At 38.8% G+C, this 18,392-nt stretch overlaps 2 protein-coding genes across 3 annotated transcripts in view; both read right to left on the reverse strand.

Annotated features, from left to right (window-relative positions):
* The window catches only part of LOC127444675 (B-cell receptor CD22-like), a 95,464-nt gene that overhangs the window by 32,045 nt on the left and 45,027 nt on the right, over positions 1 to 18,392 (reverse strand). The gene's annotated exons all lie outside the window — the stretch shown is intronic.
* On the reverse strand, positions 800 to 15,803 carry LOC127444678 (B-cell receptor CD22-like). The gene is made up of 11 exons (XM_051704200.1): positions 15,711 to 15,803; positions 12,389 to 12,457; positions 3,767 to 4,114; positions 3,404 to 3,643; positions 3,032 to 3,265; positions 2,692 to 2,940; positions 2,517 to 2,595; positions 1,957 to 2,002; positions 1,547 to 1,618; positions 1,095 to 1,142; positions 800 to 970 (listed from the first exon to the last, which is right to left on the reverse strand). The coding sequence occupies exons 1-11, from the start codon at positions 15,778 to 15,780 to the stop codon at positions 959 to 961; spliced, it is 1,467 nt and encodes a 488-aa protein (XP_051560160.1). The 5' UTR covers positions 15,781 to 15,803; the 3' UTR covers positions 800 to 958.

The following is an 18,392-nucleotide window of genomic DNA, read 5'->3' on the forward strand; positions in this document are numbered from 1 at the left end:
GGTTTTGCACAAAATTTTCACTCAAACTGTTATGCTGATAATATCATTTGTAATGAAAAATAAACGATAAAATTAGAAAAATGCAAATGCATCGGCACAGCCATTGACCAGGAAAATAAAAAATGGCACTCCATGTCAAAAAGGTTGCCAACCCCCGTGTTACAGTGATGACTGTGTGATCATGTGACCCTCATTAGAGATTGAAAGATGCTGAACGGTGACATCACACACAGGAAGAAGGGGAGGAACACCAGATAGCATTGCTGGTCAACAGTTTGCGTTATGTTTTGGATACTTGTGTGCTGGTGTCCCTATTGGGCTACTTAACCAGTTTTATTATCTGAAGATTTTTGGAGTGGATCCATTGTTCCATGTTCTCATCAAGGTCAAGCAGTTCTCAGTTCAGCCACTATAGAAAGCGCTGTCTGCTGCATTTGTTACTGCTTTCGCTTCATTTAAATTAAGCGTCTCTGTACTTTTAACATTTGTAATATATCTTGAACGCTGAATAAATTATCTGCAAGGTCACACTCAAAATTTAATTGTTTCATAATCAGTGGGATGTGTAACAGAGTTGACATGATTAAATTAATTTTACTTTCTTTTTGCTGGGAATAAAATTCTTGAATGTATGCAGTGTTCTGCTGAGGTTATGAATAACAGAAGTCTGTAAAAAAAATCTTAGATTAAAAAAATATCTTTATTTAGTCTTTTTGGACAAAACATCATTAAACATCATGAAGTAAATTAAACAAAGCATAAAAGTAAAGCAGAATGTATACTGCTAAAATATGACCATTTTATTCCTCCATTCATTGGAAAGTTTTCCTCAATCCTTTAATAAAATAAACCTCACGTCACTTCAGTAACACATAATCATGACACTCCTGTCAATCATCCATGGCTCCACCCACAAAGTAACGCATCTCATTCATCGTTTCATCCACCATTATAGCATCTATCTGTCAAACTGAATAAGGCAGTGAGAAATAAATAGCAAGAAAGAAAAAATGAAATACAAAAATACACTATTACAAATTTTTTTGCATTTGGCATTAAAGGACTTGAGTAATTTGATGAGTTCTGATGCTTACTGTAAAATTCTCATACACAGGAGGATCATTAGAGCTGTGATGGTCAGTCTTTATGAAGGAGAGAGAAGAAGAAGAAAAACGTTTCAGAAGACGGGAAAATTCCCTAAACAGCTGTTGTGTCACTTTAGTGTTTCAATGCAAAAGCGTATCAATAACCACACAGAGTCCAAATTTGCCAGCTCTATGCCAGGTATATTTAAATGTAATCAATGTTATTTACATTTTTTTTTTTTTTTTTAGCACAAACACATCTCATATCTTTGTGTTACAGAATGTACCTTACTCACAAAATTCAGCACTATTTGCCTGCCACAATAAACATGGATCTATTACCGCCTGCCAATTCATTCTTAATTAATTCCCTCCTTAGTGAAATACCAAATGTTTGTTGGCTGGTAATATGGAGTATTAAATGGCTATTGACCGAGGAAATCTTTAGCTAAAACACTTACCTTTACATTCTCATACACTGAATCGCTCAATTCGACATCACAACGTTTATTACAAGGGCTGGGATGAACCATCTTTATCATGAAGAAAACAAAAACAGAGAATGATAAAAAAAAAAAGAAGCAAAAATGAACAATACAACTCACAAGTTCCATTCTTATCTGGATTCAGACTTGCAGTCTTTGTGTAACTAGTAACCTGACCATTAGACCGTTGCTAACCATAGAGATATACACTTCAACAGCAGTTCTGTGTGACTGAAAATGGCAACAATAAATCTGCATTCAACAATCCTTACTGATAAGATCAGAATGTAAACAGTCAAAAGAGAAAATTAAAAAAAAGAAATAAGAAAATCACATCTCCTATCACAAAATGAAAAGATATACTGTAATTATTTTCCTCATCTCACCTGAGACTCTGGTGAAGCATGTCTCTTTTTCATCCACATGATTCTCCTTGAAAACAGATTGTTAATGAAAATATAATTTGTTGTAACAGTGTGGAACATTAACATGTTATTGACAATGAGGTACAGTTTTGACAATAAAATACATCTTTACAGTAAAGCAGTGTAATACCAAGTTACCAAAATTGTATCCAGCAATAACTGTAATAACTACGGTATTTTTGTAAGAAACTATTGTTACTATGGTACAGGTAATGGTTACCGGAAATATCGAAATATCTTGAAGCATCAAATTAAGTGATATTTTATTCCAGTTCTAAATGGATATCATTATTTTTAGTTCCAAAATCAGGGCATGTACTACAGTGTGTCCTTTGGTGTTGGGGCACTTGTATGTTTACGGGAGGCAAGGTTGATCGTTTCACCATCAGTCTTCGGGGCGGTGTGTCCCTTGATTGTTTCGCTGTCAGTCAGGACGGGGTATCAAACATTTCTGAAGGAGCACGAGGGATTATGAGGATTTATGAGGGATTATTTCATAATTTATACCACACACATCTTACCAAAATAGCAAAACCACGATGAAAACTGCAGCTCCACAAGATCCAGCTCCAATAGATATGTACATAACCCTCACACCTCCTACAAAATAAACCAAAAACTGATATAACACATTTTAAAAAGACTGACATCATTTTAGAAAGAGCCTTTAAATCTATGAGCTACACTATCCCCTACCTTCAACAGTGACTTGTACAGCAGCTGATCTCTGAGATCCATGTTGATTCTGAGCCACACAGTAGAAGAATCCACTCTGTAGTGCACTGTAACTCTGTCCAGATCCAACAGCTGAGCTTTCATTCTCCTTAAACCAGGTGTAGTTCAGAACAGGTGGGTTTGAATCACTGCTGCAGGTCAGAGTCACTGAATCACCCAAAACTATTTCACCTGATCCACTCATGGACACTGAGACATTTCTGGGCGAGTCTAAAACATAAAATTAAAAATATATACAATATCTTGTTTTAAGATAATTGATTTGTCTGTTTTAACAGTTATTGCAACATCATTAACTTACACAAAAAAGTGACAGGAGCAGAATATTCCTCTCCAAGTTCATTTCTGGACTTGCACTTGTATTCCTCACTGTCATTGAAGTGTATCCTGTAGATTTTACCAGATCCTATAAGAGTTCCTCCTTTAAACCAGGTGTACTCTTGAACAGGTGGGTTTGAATCACTGTTGCAGGTCAGATTCACATCACCCTCCACTATTTCACCAGTGATGGACACAGAGACATTCTTGGGTGGGTCTAAACAAAAAGACAAATAGAAAAACATGGAAGCATGTTTCTGTATTATTCTGTGTCAACAGCAAACATCAACAGTCTACATATCTTGTGATAGTTACTTCCAGCTGGAAAGAAATTAATAAATTAAGATTTACTTACATGTGACATTGAGATAAACATGAGGTGATGTGAGTTTGTGTCCGTGTACAGCACAGCTATATCTGCCTGCATCCTCTCTTCTGACTGACTGCAGGAGGAGTTTATTATTTCTCTCAGTTAATGACTGTGTGTTTTTCAACCAGATGAATGTTGCTCTGTCAGTCAGATTACAGGTGCTTTTACATTTCAGACTGACTGTATCTCCCTCTGTCACACTCTCAGGAGACTCCACATGAAGATCTGACAACAACAACACTTGACATCTGTATATATTGTGGATGTAACTTTATTTCCCAGACCTTTATTTCAAAGAAACAGGGATAGGTGACACATAAACACATAGTTATTACATATATACATTACCTGTGATTTTAAGAGTCACTCCAGGTTTACCAATCCATTTTATTTTAAGATTATCAGTTGTGAATCTGAAATAGTACTCGTGTGAATCCTTCTGTGTCACATCATTCAGTCTGATGGTGCAGTTCTGCTGTTTATCTCCCAGATACTGAATCCTCTGATTGTATTCAGGGTCATCAGACAGATGTGGATACTCATCATTAACTTTAACATCAGTTTTGGTCCAGAACACTTTCTTAATCTGAATTCCAGGAGGGTACGTGTAAGTACAGGGCATAATCACTGATGAGCCCTTTAGTGCACAGATGTTTAGAAGGTTGTAAATCACATCCTCCTTTTGACTGTAAATCCCTGAGGGAAAAATCAGAATTACCAAATTAATGTCAGTTCCTCCAACCGCACCTGCCTGTAATTTTCCAGCAATCTTATATTTAATTATATAATTAAGAATGGAGATAAACTCTCCAGGACTAGAAGTTAAGTAGCCATGGCATAGTCCATGCAGAATAGTTGGTTAGTTGGAATAGTTATAAATGCATAATGGGTTATGTTACCAACTGTCCCTTATTAGCCTGGATGTTCTGTATTTTGGCCGAAGATGCCTATTGTCCCATATATTCACAGCAAAACACTCCAAGGGGACCGTCCATACCCGTATTAAAGTGCTAAAGATTTTCAAGCATCCTGTATTTTTATGGCAAAGATTTGGCAGCCGTTTATGTGGTGAAGTCATATACACAAAAACTGATCAGCACCAGGGGTGTAAATTAATGAATTACAAATACTCATGTTACTGTAATTAAATAGTTTTTCCCAGGAATTGTACTTTTTTAAGTAGTTTAAAAATTTAATACTTTTACTTTTACTTGAGTACATTTTAAGTGCTGTAACTGTACTTTTACTGCGCTATTTTCCCACCATCTGTGTTCGCTACTTCCCTGTCCTGATTTAATTTTTATCTATCAACATGATTGGCTAAGGAGAGTCTCTGACTCCCATCAAATCAAATCACACAATTGAACGGCAGCTGCAGATCAGGCGCCATCTGTTATGGATGCCTCAAACACATTTCAACACCTGAACATCACAGAAAGGGCTTTTCGCAGTGAAAAAGTCCAACTGCTTGATCGTCTCATGTGAGTTTTACTTGCTCAAGTCAGATATCAACATTAATCCTGCCTCTAATTTGAAGAAACATATCGAGGTAAATTTCATATTTCTGCTTATTAGATTCTGTTTCTATAATGTAGCCTGTAATTTAACTATCATGAGATTATTGGGCTGATGTGAGAGATTATGGCGATGTTATCAATAGGGCTTGGCAATGAAACAATCTTGATGTTTATCTAAAAAAATAAAATAAAAAAAGAGATCGATATCGATGATAAACTTTTGAGTAATTTTCTATACTTGTATGTTCTATATCTAGACCAGGGGTGTTCATTACATCGATCACGATAGCAAGACAACCACTGGTTGATTGATCTAGATAAAATATAAAAGATTGACTTTTTATTTCCTGACGTCTGTAGCTGTGTGCTGTTTGATTGACAGGCGGCTGATGTTTGTGCGCTAATGCGGGTACGTGCCTGAACGGTCAAATACACTTCATAATTCCACCAATGCCCGTCTTGATGAGGCATTAATGTAAACGCAGTCGGTTTGGTGTAAAGTGAATATAAACAGTGGGACAAAAAGAGTATTTGCTTCAAAATGTTGGACTTGAAGTGTACATGTAACCGAATTGAGCACTGTCTAGTAGGCTGTGTCATATAAAGGCTATTAATCAAATAACAAGGAAATGAGAAAACCACTCACTACTTTTGGCTGAATAACTTGAGTAGCTTTAAAAGTATTAATGTAATATAATAAATTTAATAATAATATTTTTAATAATATTGTTAGTTTTCTTTTATAATACCGACCCCTGATGTAGAGAGTGTTAATTGGTATAATAAATGACCAGGAAAGTAGAGATGATCAAATAATTTATAATTATGCTTAGCCTTTATCATGTTTTTTCTAATGCCTGATAGAAAAGTGTCAATCTTTGTAGAGCAATTCTTCAAGCAGGACATTCCACCAGTCACAAACTTCAGAAAATTGTGCATCATGCATTAGAATGAGAACACAACTATTTCTGGGCTTAAAAGATACAAGAACTAAATCAATGCATGACATTGTATCTCAAAAGGAGGACAATGTGGCCCCCCATGTGCTACTTAAAGAAATAGTTCACACAAAAATTAAAATTCTCTTATCATCATTTACTCCCCCTCATGCCATCCCAGATATGTATGACTTTCTTTCTTCTGCAGAACACAAATTAAGATTTTTAGAAGAATATTTCAGCTCTGTAGGTCCATACAATACAAGTGAATGGATGCCAAAATGTTGACGCTCCAAAAAGCACATAAATGCAGCATAAAAGTAATCCATATAACGCCAGTGGTTAAATCCATGTCTTCAGAAGTGATATGATAGGCGTGGGTGAGAAACAGATCAATATTTAAGTAAAGTTTTGCTAAAAAATTCTTCACACTGCCCAGTAGAGGACGATATGCATGAAGAATCTGAATCACCAAAAACAAAAGAAGAAGAAAGTGAAAGTTAAAGTGGAGATTGACTGAGCAAGGAGGAGAATTTATAGTAAAAATTGACTTAAATATTGATCTGTTTCTCATCCACACCTATCATATCTCTTCTGAAGTCATGGATTTAACCACTGGAGTCACATGGATTAGGCTACTTTTATGCTGACTTATGTGATTTTTGGAGCTTCAACATTTTGGCACCCATTCACTTGCATTGTATGGACCAAAAGAGCTGAGATATTCTTCTAAAAATCTTAATTTGTGTTCTGCTGAAGAAAGTCATACACATCCAGGATGGCATAATGGTGACTAAATGATGAGAGAATTTTCATTTTTGTGTGAATTATTCCTTTGAAGCCCGATGTGGCCCCTTTACAATACAATTGCTCTACCGCCTCTATTGAGCAGGACATATGCACCGAGTGACCCTGCTTTTTTAGTGATTTTTTTTTTTGCATTCCTTGCATTGTTTTGAACATGTTTTATGTGCAACAATAACTCTCTCAGTCGGCATTAAGGAAAATGTAGACCCTACACATAAACTGATTTTAATGTAATTGTTTCATACATTATGGTATTGAAAATAACTTTCATCTTTTCATTTCTGTAATCATGTCACCCTTTTAATTATTCTTTTAATCAGATTCATGTAGTATTTACAGTATCATAGATAAGTGATGTATTTTAAAAGTTGTCAATCACAAACACCTATAAAATCCTTTTTTTTTTTTTTTTTTTATCTTTCTGGAAAACAGCCATAAAAAGGAATGTAAATTACGGTATGTGTGCTACATTTTTAAATTACAGCATCAAGTTTTTATTATAAAGGTGCATAGCTTTCGCAACTCAGTACTCAATACTCACTACTCATGAGTACTTTTAAATGAGCTACTCTTTTACTCTTACTTGAGTAGTTTTTAGGACAGGTACTTTTACTCAAACTACATTTTTTAAGAAGTGACAGTACTTTTACTTGAGTATTATTTTTCAGTGCTCTTTCCACCCCTGATCAGTACACACTGATTTTTGCCCATTACCCTGATGTTGTGTTGCATGTAAACACCTTTACCGGCAGTCTCGTGGCTTATCAAATGTGCACAAGCATTGTGCGCATGCCTGTTTGCATTTTGATGTCAAAACCAGAGAACAATGCTGTTATTCCAAATATCGTGTTAACGTTTTTTTTTATTTTTTTTTATTTTAAGTTTTAAACATGTACATGCACTCTGTCTTGCAGTGTTCATTGATGTTTGGGCAAAGGTGAGATCTAGATGGTGACATGTAAGCTGAAATATGGACAGTGTTTGGTTTGAGCTTTGATTGTGTTGAATGATATTACCTTGAGTGACTAGACCTTAAGCAACCACCTGACTGGATGTGATATATTTCAGTCTAAACAGTGAGCGCATTAAGAATTTAAACCTCATTCTAACTTGGCACCTCAAGATACATTGTGTAATTGGCTCTTGTGTGTCTCGAGATCAACAATAAACATGCTATTTTAATTTAAAAATTAATTGTACTTGTAACAGTTCAAGGATGGGCAAGGAGGAAGCGGGAACCGGCTGCACAGTAAACAAAGTTTAATGATAAAACTCAACATAAATCAACATAAACAAACACAGACACACATGCAATGCAGCCGTGTGCGTCTCACTCTCTCCCAAACTGCCGTCTCCGGCTGCCCTTTATCTCAAACTCCTGCTGATCAGCTGATTCAGTGCCGGCCATGCTCCATCACAGTTCGGCCATGCCCTCCTCATCGTCAAACTCCTCCCCTGCCCGATTCAGGCCAGGGCACCACCGGTGTACCCATCTTTGGAGGGGAGACACTGCCCTTCCAGCCGTTCTGTCAGCCAATGGTCCACCCCGCCTCCTGTGAACCGGGGGGAGAGACGAGGGGAGGCGTGGGGAGAGGGAAAGGGTGAGCGGAGACACAGAGAGAGAGAGAGGGGCGAGAGAGAGAACTTGCTCGCCGGCTCCGAGACGCACTGTCACACGGTCCTCAACCGCTCCTCTGCCCTCTGGCGGATGCCAGCTCGCTCCTCCCCCAGCGGACGGCAGCGAGTCCTCCGGCCCCTGGCAGACGGAACCATTCCTCCCCTTCTCAGCAGACGGTTGCGGTTCCTCAGGCTCTCAGTTGTCGGCAGCGACCCCTCCATCCCCAGGCAGACGGCCGCGGCTGCTCCACTGGTGGATGGCAGCGGTGAGGACTCTGCAACAACGCATCCCTCCTCCTTCCTGGGTTTCGGTACCACTGTAAAAGTATAAGGATGGGCAAGGAGGAGGCGGGAACCAGCTGAACAGTCAACATAAGGTTTAATGATAAAACTGAACAGGAGCCTGGGTAGCTCAGCAAGTAAAGCCGCTGACTACCACACGTGGAGTCGCAAGTTCAAATCCAGGGCATGCTGAGTGACTCCAGTCAGGCTTCCTAAGCAACCAATTGGCCTGGTTGCTAGGGGGGTAGAATCACATTGGGTTAACCTCCTCATGGTCCCTATAATGTGGTTCTCGTTCTCAGTGGGGCATGTGGTGAGTTGTGTGTGGATGTGAAGTATTGGAGAATACGGAGAATAGCATGAGTCTCCACACACACTAGGTCTCCACGGAAACACGCTCAACAAGCCAAGTGATAAGATGTGCGGATTGACTGTCTCAGATGCAGAGGCAACTGAGATTCATCCTCCACCACCTGGACTGAGGCGAGTCACTACACCACCACAAGGACTTTTGAGAATTGGGCATGCCACATTGGGGAGAAAAGTTGAGAAAATAAAAATTATAAAACTCAACATAAAACAAACATAAAAAAACATGCAGCCACGTGTGTCTCTCTCTCTCGAACTGGCGTCTCCGACTCCGCTTTATCTTACTCTCCCGCTGATCAGCTGATTCAGCGCAGGCCGTGCATCATCATGGCCTGGCTACTCCACCATGGTAAGTAAACAAAGGAAACAACGGAGAAGGACCGACGTTTGGGCTAAGTTCAGGAGAAGGTCCTAAAATCCTCTGCTACTGGCACTCCTGCTGATGAATTTTAGATCACTCAAGAACAAAACTGACTAACTTTTCTTGCTCTTACAAACTAAGAAAGACTTTAGAGAGTGCTCAGCCATCTGCTTCATGGAAACCTGGCTGGATCGGACGGTCCCGGACTCTGCCATAACACCACTGGGATTCTCTGTCTACAGAGCAGACAGGTCAGGTTGGCATTCCGGGAAGACAAGAGGAGTCATGTTTGTTTTATTGTGAACCACCTCTGGTGCAATAATGTCTAGACTGTTTATGCTCACCGAACATTGAAATTATTAACATAAGCTGCAGAAAATTTTAGCTACAGAGGGAATTTGCATCTGTTGTTCGCATCTGAGTTTACATTCCACCACAAGCGAATGTGTGTGCAGCGATCTATGAACTTGCACAACACATTTCTGCGATTGAGAATTCCAGACCAGATTCTGTCATCATCGCTGCAGGGAACTTTAATCATGCCTGTTTATCGGACAAACTCCCAAACTACAAACAGCAAGTGGATTGCTTTAGCCGTGAGAACAAAATACTAGATCATTGCTACACTGTCTTCACTGAATTGTGCGTTCCCCACACACCACTCAGTAGGTCTGATCATGCCATATTACTCCTTATTCTGACATATAAACAAAAACTTAAATCAAACAAACCCAAATCAATGACCCTTAAGTCGTGGTCACCAGAAGCTGTTGATATGTTAAGGGACTGCTTTGAATGTAATGGCTGGGATATGTTTAAAGCTGTATCTGAAACTATTGACGAGCATTCAGACGTTGTTATGTCTGGCATAAACTTCTGTGAAGAAATATGTGTTGAGAGAAAGTCTGTCACTGTCTATAACAAAAATAGACCCTGGTTCTCAAAGCAGCTACAACTTTTGAGAAGCAGGAAAAACTCTGCCTATTCTAGCGACAATGTTGATAAATATAAAGCATTTAGATACAAATTGCGCACAGCAATCAGAAAGGCCAAATCAAACCATGCTCAGAAAATTGAACAGTAATTTAATTCAGACACAAGAACAGTTTGACACACTACAAAAAAACTCCAATATCCCTCCCAGATGATTCAGAGCTCCCAAACAGACTTAACGAATTCTATGCACGCTTTGACAGGACAACATCTTATGCACCACAGCCACTGACTCCCATCTCCCTCCAACCCCCTTTCCACATCAAAGAGGAAGAAGTGAGACCGGCCTTCAAAAAACAAAACAAAAGGAAAGTTCCAGGCCCTGACCAGGTGAACCCTGCTGTGCTGAGGCACTGTGCTTCTCAGTTGGCCCCTGTGTTCACAGCTATCTTTAACAACTCTGCAGAGTGCCTCAGTGTTTCAAAACTGCTATAATAGTTCCTGTACTAAAATCCTCTTACCTAACATGCCTTAATGATTACAGATTGGTTGCCATAACATCTGTCATCATGAAGGCATTTGTAAGGCACAACGCATCGTACTGGTCCACATCAAGTATTACACATCCTCTCAAATGGATCCACTTCAGTTTGCTTATCGCACCAACATGTCTGTGGAGGATGCCATCAACATAGCTCTCTACTATTAAAATCACCATCTAGAGACATCTAACACCTATGCACGCATCCTTTTTATTGACTTCAGCTTGGCTTTTAATACCATAAACCCACTTAAACTCTTAGACAAGTTAAAAGATATGGACATCAACCCAGCAATGTGCTTGGTTGCTGGATTTCCTCCGGGGCAGACAACAGTCAGTCAGGATCAACAAACATACATCTGAGCCTCTGACCATCAGTACAGGAGCTCTACAAGGCCTTGTACTCTCCCAGATGCTCTTCTCCCAGAAAATCATCAAATATGCTGATGACACCACTATTGTTGGTCTCATCTCTGAAAATTATGAAGCACAGTACTGGCTTGAAGTGGACAGAGCAACCACCTGGTGTGTCAGCAAAGATTTTCAACTTAATACATCAAAAACCTTGGAAATCATTTTTAAATGCAGACACTCACAGGACACCAAACTCCCAATCACCATCAGTTAGCAACAAATCACCATTACAGACTCATTCAAATTCCTGGGCACCCACATCTGCAGCACTTTAAAACAGAGCATTTTATTTAAAAGGCACATCAAAGACTGAACTTCCTCAGGCAACTGCGGAAATTTGGAGTCAGTCAGCATCTTCTAGTCCGCTTCTATACAGCCATTATGGAAAACGTTCTGCCTTCATCCATCTGTGTGTGGTATGGCAACGCTGAATCCCTAAACAAGAAAAAGTTGGAAGGGATTGTCACCAAAGCATCAAAGATCACCAGTACAGATCTCTCATCCGTGGAATCACTATACACCCAATGCACCATCACACGTGCTAACAAGATCAAGAAGGACCTATTTCATCCAGCACATATCTGGTTTCAACTGCTCCCTTCAGGCAGGCACCTGAGATCACGGACAAACAAAACATCCTGCTTAAACATTTTAGAGTACCAGAACACTTTTAACAAACTGTGTGATCCACATACATCCACATACTTCAGCACATCAGAAGTTTTCTAATCTAACAGATTTGACTGAATGTCCCCCATCCATAATCTGTCTGCACTGTATCACAGTTTGTTTATATTGTATTGTAAATTGTATTGCTTTTTTTGTTTGTTTGTTTGTTTGTTTTTTATACTATATTGTATGGTGTATATCGTATAGTAATATATTGGGTTATTTGTACAGTTTAATGTATATAGTACTGTATTGCACAAATGTGCACAGCACCTTCACACACTGGTTCTTATATGTTGCATTGTACCTACAACAATTTCCAGCCTAGCTGTGTGGCAATAAAAGTTCCTAATCTCATCGAATCGAATCGAATCGAATCTAATCTAGTTGAAGTGTGATGAAAAGCTCAAATTAACAGCTGCGACAAGAGTGAAAACTTTTTAAAGTAATTGTCTGCTGTGCACAATATGCAGCACCATGAACGAAAAAATTAATGTATCAATGCATGCAGTAGTAACTCACCCTGAATCATGAGCAGAAATATCAGAGGAAGAGGAGGAGCCATTCTGACTGACATCACCAGAGCAACACCTACAACAAATGCATAGTGGCTTGTTCTGCTTTACATGACTCTGAAGCTTTTAAAGGTGAAGTGTGTAATGTCTGTGTTTTTAAAAGGGTTTCTCTGAACATTCCCCCTATTCGCCATTAACCGGTCAAAGGGATGGCCCTGTCCAAAACTTACGACATTGGTTGAGCCAATGTTTCTATGTCAGGCTGGTCGGGGTACCCAAACATACAGGGGTGCGTTCCTTAAAATCATTTACAATAGTCACAACAATAGTCGCACGTTCCATCTTTAGCAAAATAGTTTAACAATTTGGTGTTTCCTGAAACCATTGTTCTGGCAAATATTCACAAACAGCATCGCAAAGTTCTCCACCTGTGGTTAGAAGCATAGTTTCTTGTATGATTGTGGTGTCGCCGTCATTTGACTTCACTCTGCTTCTATGTTTCATTACACATATATCTTTTATTCTATATTTTTACTTCTGTCAAGTGTTTTGAATCCATTTACATGCACTTAAGAAAATTGCTTGCAGACAGCAGCATTCAGAAACGTCATGTAACAACGCCATGGAACACCATTTTCCGTATGCCATTTAAGAGATGATGAGAAAGCAGTTCAACACACCTAGGTTTCTGCCAGATAACGAGGCTCAGGTGTCCACATAAAGTTTAAGTGGCATTCGTATAGATTTTTGAAAAATGCGCATGTGCTTAGTGCGGTAGGGGAAGAGGGAAAACCCACTATTGCAGCGCATTGTTGCTGGCACTTATACAGTGTCTTCAGCATTTTTGTGTCCATGTGTCATAATTTGACATCCATTCAATCTCTGCAGTAATTATTACTCCACTCCCTGCATAACATCAATGACAGCTAAATATTGTGGCACCAATGTGATTCGAACGATGGATGTGTGATATAATTGCTATGGTTCATGGAAACAGTCATGATTAGCTAGTTTATTTATTCAATGATGCATCGTACTTTGGTAGTGAAGCAGCCAGTTATGTCATTGTATGGGAAACACACCCCTGGTTGGGATACCCAAACAAACAAGGGTGCGTTTCCCAAAAGCATTGTTTGCCAACAGTTGTCTCTAATTCCATCATTACCAACATAGTTTGACAATTTGCTGTTTCCCAAAACCATAGTTTCAATGAACATTCGCAAATAGCCAAGTTGTGTGGTTGGAACTACAGCCCTCCACTTGTGGTTAGAAGCATAGTTTCTTGTTCATTTGACCTCACTGAGGCTTCTATATCTTTCATTCCATATACAAGGGTGGCCAAAAAATAAACAGGGCAACTATGTTTGATTGCTCATATCTTAAACACGCATAAAAGCATTTGCATGATTTTTGGCATTCTTCTATGACTTTTTGTAAACAACAAAATGACATCACAGTGATGTCATCGTGAGCTACATCTTGCTACAAATAAATACGTAAATCATTTAGCTAAGTTTTCAATGGCAGCAAACTTAGGTGCTTCTCTTTCACCATGTGGCTCCGTTATTTATGTATTTATTTATTTTTGGGCCAAGCAATTTACTTATTAATTTTTTGTAGCAAGTTTTTGCTCACAATGATGTCACAGTGACATCATTTTGTTGTTTACAAAACGTCGTAGAAGCACGGCATAAAGATGGCATTTTTAAGATATAAGCAATCAAACATAGTGGTGCCGTTATTTTTAGGGCCACCCTGTCTTGCATTCTGTTGAGACATTTGACCCCATTTACATGAACTTAAAAGAACGGTTTATAGTGATATTTTTTTACATTTATTTTTATTTTATTTTATCCCCTTTTCTCCCAATTTGGAATTCCCAATTCCCACTACTTAGTAGATCCTCGTGGTGGTGCGGTTACTCACCTCAATCCAGGTGGCGGAGGACAAGTCTCTGTTGCCTCCGCTTCTGAGACCGTCAATCCGCGCATCTTATCATGTGGCTCGTTGTGCATGACACCGCGGGGACTCATAGCATGTGGAGGCTCATGCTACTCTCTGCAATCCACGCACAACTTATCACGCACCCTGTTGAGAGCGAGAACCCTTAATCATGACCACGAGGAGGTCACCCCATGTGGCTCTACCCTCCCTAGCAACCGGGCCAATTTGGTTGCACGGGAGACCTGGCTGGAGTCACTCAGCACACCCTGAATTCGAACTCGTGACTCCAGTGGTGGTAGTCAGTGTCAATACTTGCTGAGCTTCCCAGGACCCCCCCTTACAGTGGTATTTTTGTAGAAAGCAGCATTCTGAAACATCACGCAAACGCAAAGGTTTTCCTTATGCGATTTAAGGGATTTAGAGAATTTATCACATCTAGGTGTCTGCTGGAATATAAGGATTATGTGTTCATGTAAACGCATAAGAGCCATTCTTATCGGTTTATGAATAGTGCGCATGTGTGTATGTGCTCAAGTGCACTGAAGAAACCATATTATTGTAGCACAATGCAATGTAAAGGCGGACACCACTTTCCTCTCTTAAATAGCATTCTTGCAATAAAAGGCTTTCTGATTTCAGTGTAAATAAGCTATTATAATTTGACATCCATTAAATTTCTGCAGAAAAGATTAGTCCACCCCCTAACGTCATTAACAACATTGTTGAATCGACGTGGTTCGAATGACGGAGGGGCTACAAACTAAGTTGTTATGATTTCAGGAAACAGTCGTGACTAGCTAGTTAATTTCTCCAAAAACACATCATAAAGTACTATGATGGTTAAGCAGTGAGTTATGTCGTTGTGCTGAAAATGCACCCAGAGGAATGTTTTGATAGCCAGAGACACTGTGTTACACATTTCGGGGAAATGAAGCTACAAATGGCTTACTTATAATTGTCAACATATCAAGCAGTGATATGAGAAAGTATTTCAACTTCATAGAAATTACACATATCACCTTTAAGATAAAACCTACACATTATGTTCAGGTAACAATTAGCTGGCATCTTGTATATTAGAAAGGTTTCTTTTTTTTTTTTTTTTTTTTAATGTAATATTTCAGGCTTTTAAGTCTAAAACATTTTAAAAACACTCACTTTAACTATGCACTGATTAAAATGTCAACAAAGATTTGCAATATTTCTATCTAAGCTGTTCGATGAATCTTGACTGTTGCAAAAGCAGTGCAGTATCGTGATTCAGAATTATAGGCTATCAACCTTTCACCAATATAAAGAAAACTTTTCTTGGCTGGTGAGTTTCCAGGGTGTACACAAAATAAATAATAAATAAGTAGAAGTAATAAAAATAATCATGCTCTTACCAGATTCATGAACGTACAAAGTCAGTGTCAAAACTTCAAATGAATTAAAAGAGGACTTCAGACGCTGCATCGGATGTGGTTAACACCTTAAATGTTTAGCTGAAGTATCATTTATACTAATCTTTCACTCTATTTGAAGTGAGCAGTTTACGACCCCTCATCTGCAACAAAGAAGCACAATTTTCAGACATAATACATAAGGTCTGTCAAATTAAGGGATACTGTCAATGGTAATTCGTATTGATGCTCCTTCTTTGTTAAACAATGGGAATATCACAATTAATAAAACAAACACTGAAGGAATACTTTTGATTCAAAATTCTACGTAAGATAAATGCAAATGTCAATGTTCAACACAGTTTGATCCATAAATAGATACAATTATTTTTTTTATGCATCCCAATTTATTAATAAAGTAGAGTTTAGTAGCGTCTTTCTCTGTACTTCTAAATGTTGAGTCCTTCTCAAATGCACCACTTCTCTTATCTATTTTTATCTTGTGTTTGTATTCACACATATTGTTTGATTCATGTTTGTATTCTCTGAATACAGCCGTTTGTTCTCTGTAGCAAGAGAGGTGAGAAAGACTTGTGAGATGGCTGCATCTCTCTGGTGATGACTATGTGATCATGTGACACACTAGATGTAAACACACACACACACACACACACACACCAAAGACACGTCTGGGTAATGAACATGTGCTATCAGACACACACCCAGTAGTAAGAGGACATCAGAGCTGTTAAAGGGGTTATGAAATGGAAAATCAAATTTTCCTTGATATTAATGACGCGTTCCATTTGTCTTGGAAGTCGGAGCTCGGGACTCGGATCGACGTCATGTCCGTTAAAAAAAACAAGAAATCCGAGATGATGCATTCCTTTTACACACAACACGACGAGTCGGGAAAAAAGATGGACACCTCCAGGAAAGTAATTGTTGCACTAGCTCTTTTGGAGTACAGAGAGCTACAAAATAAGTATGCCCTTCACCTAAGAGACCTCGAGGAAGATGACAGAAAGCGGAAAAGGTATGTTAATGTTTCCGCACATTTGATTGTATCAAAACATGTTAACCATGTTTTAATCGAACCAGCGTTGTAAACAAAGGGCAATGCTCTATGGAAGTACAAACATATATTTGCAATATAAATTTGCCAAACTGTGTTATGTGTAAACGGTTTTATGGTTTGTAACGTTAGGCAGTGTTGTTGTAGCAACACTGACCATTGTTGTTGTTAGCAGCAGCGACCTAGCCAATTTTAGCTGTACCAGTTTATAAACAACATCATTATAATTCACACATAACAAGATCGTAGCAACATGCCTGTAGGCAACGGTAATACAGTATTGTGTATACAACTTACTAAATTGGACACAAAAAAGACAAAAGTTTTAAAACCCACAGCATACTACAGTTGATGCTCTTCGTAGCCATCTTGCTTTCTGAACTCGGGGTCCTCTGAGTTCGTCCAACTTTCCGAGTAGGAAATCCGACATCGGGGGCGTTCCATTTGTCAGTTCCAGTCTCGGAACTCGGAAAATAACTCGGAGCTCCGACTTCCGAGACAAATGGAACGCAGCAAAAGACATATAAGAGTTAACTGTACTATAAAAACATACTTTTAATTTCAGAACTCAAAACCTCCTCCCTAGTCTAAAAAGAGCATGTATAGTTCCCACCCAGCTGAAACGTCCCATTTTTATAACTGTGTTTATGACGTCACAAGCCATTGAGATGCAAAACAGCTGTAAAATATTTTGTTGCATTTCATCAGCCACAACAGCATCTTCCTGTCCAGCTGAAAAAGTGAACAAAATATTGCACAAGTTAAAAAAGAAAGATATGGTTTAAAAGGATTTGAGTACTGTGATGAGTTCTGATGCTTACTGTAAAATTCAGATACACAGGAGGATCACTTGAGGTGTGATGATCAGTCTTGATGGGTGAAGGAGAGAGAAGAGGTAAAATAAAATTATGTATATTATATGACGATCCATAAATCGAGTGTCAAAATACCAAATGTCTATTGGCTTGATTTACTGATGAGGACATTTTTAGCTAAGACACTTACTGTTACATTCTCATATACAGGATCACTCTATTAAAAGTCACAAGTTTTATGTCTGTCTCGGAAGATCAATCATTGTTATAAAAAAAAAAAAAAAAAAAAAAAAAGCAGAGAACAGAGAGAAGAATAAGTAAAAATGATCAAGCAGCTCACTAGTTCAATTCCCACCTACCAGAAATCAAACTTGCAGTGTTTGCATAAGTAGTTACCTGACTAGTTACATTGTGGAACTAGTAACACAGACCAATACAATCCTGACCGATAAATATCAGGTAAGGAAAAGTGTCTTTTTACAATTTACATTATTGAGCAATACAAGTAAATAGAAAAATGCACATTTTAGAAAATAAAGGAACCATAATTTGGGTGTTGCACGGATTTCGCTGTCCACTTCAGCCCCATTCGGCATATCGTGGTGCCATTTTGCAGCCCACTTCAGCCTGTCGCAGCCCATTCGGCCCAGTTTCGCGGCCAGCCCACAGGGAAAAGTCCTGGTTCTGCCTATGGCCAGTCCACCCCTGGACGTGTCCTCTTGTGGTGGATGACTGTATAGACAGTAATTTCACCATCTGCTTACTCTTTGGATACTTTGTTGGTTTTATGTTATT

This window comes from Myxocyprinus asiaticus, chromosome 8 (assembly GCF_019703515.2).
Source record: "Myxocyprinus asiaticus isolate MX2 ecotype Aquarium Trade chromosome 8, UBuf_Myxa_2, whole genome shotgun sequence".
In the NCBI taxonomy this organism is placed as follows: domain Eukaryota; kingdom Metazoa; phylum Chordata; class Actinopteri; order Cypriniformes; family Catostomidae; genus Myxocyprinus; species Myxocyprinus asiaticus.

Excerpts from the sequence above, each read along its gene's own strand:
- LOC127444678 (XM_051704200.1), bottom strand. The coding sequence starts at position 15,780 with ATGCAGCGTCTGAAGTCCTCTTTTAATTCATTTGAAGTTTTGACACTG. Across the intron at positions 12,458-15,710 it reads TTTGTACGTTCATGAATCTG|GTGTTGCTCTGGTGATGTCA; the intron begins GTAAGAGCATGA and ends CATTTGTTGTAG. Across the intron at positions 1,143-1,546 it reads CAGTGTATGAGAATGTAAAG|ACTGACCATCACAGCTCTAA; the intron begins GTAAGTGTTTTA and ends TCCTTCATAAAG.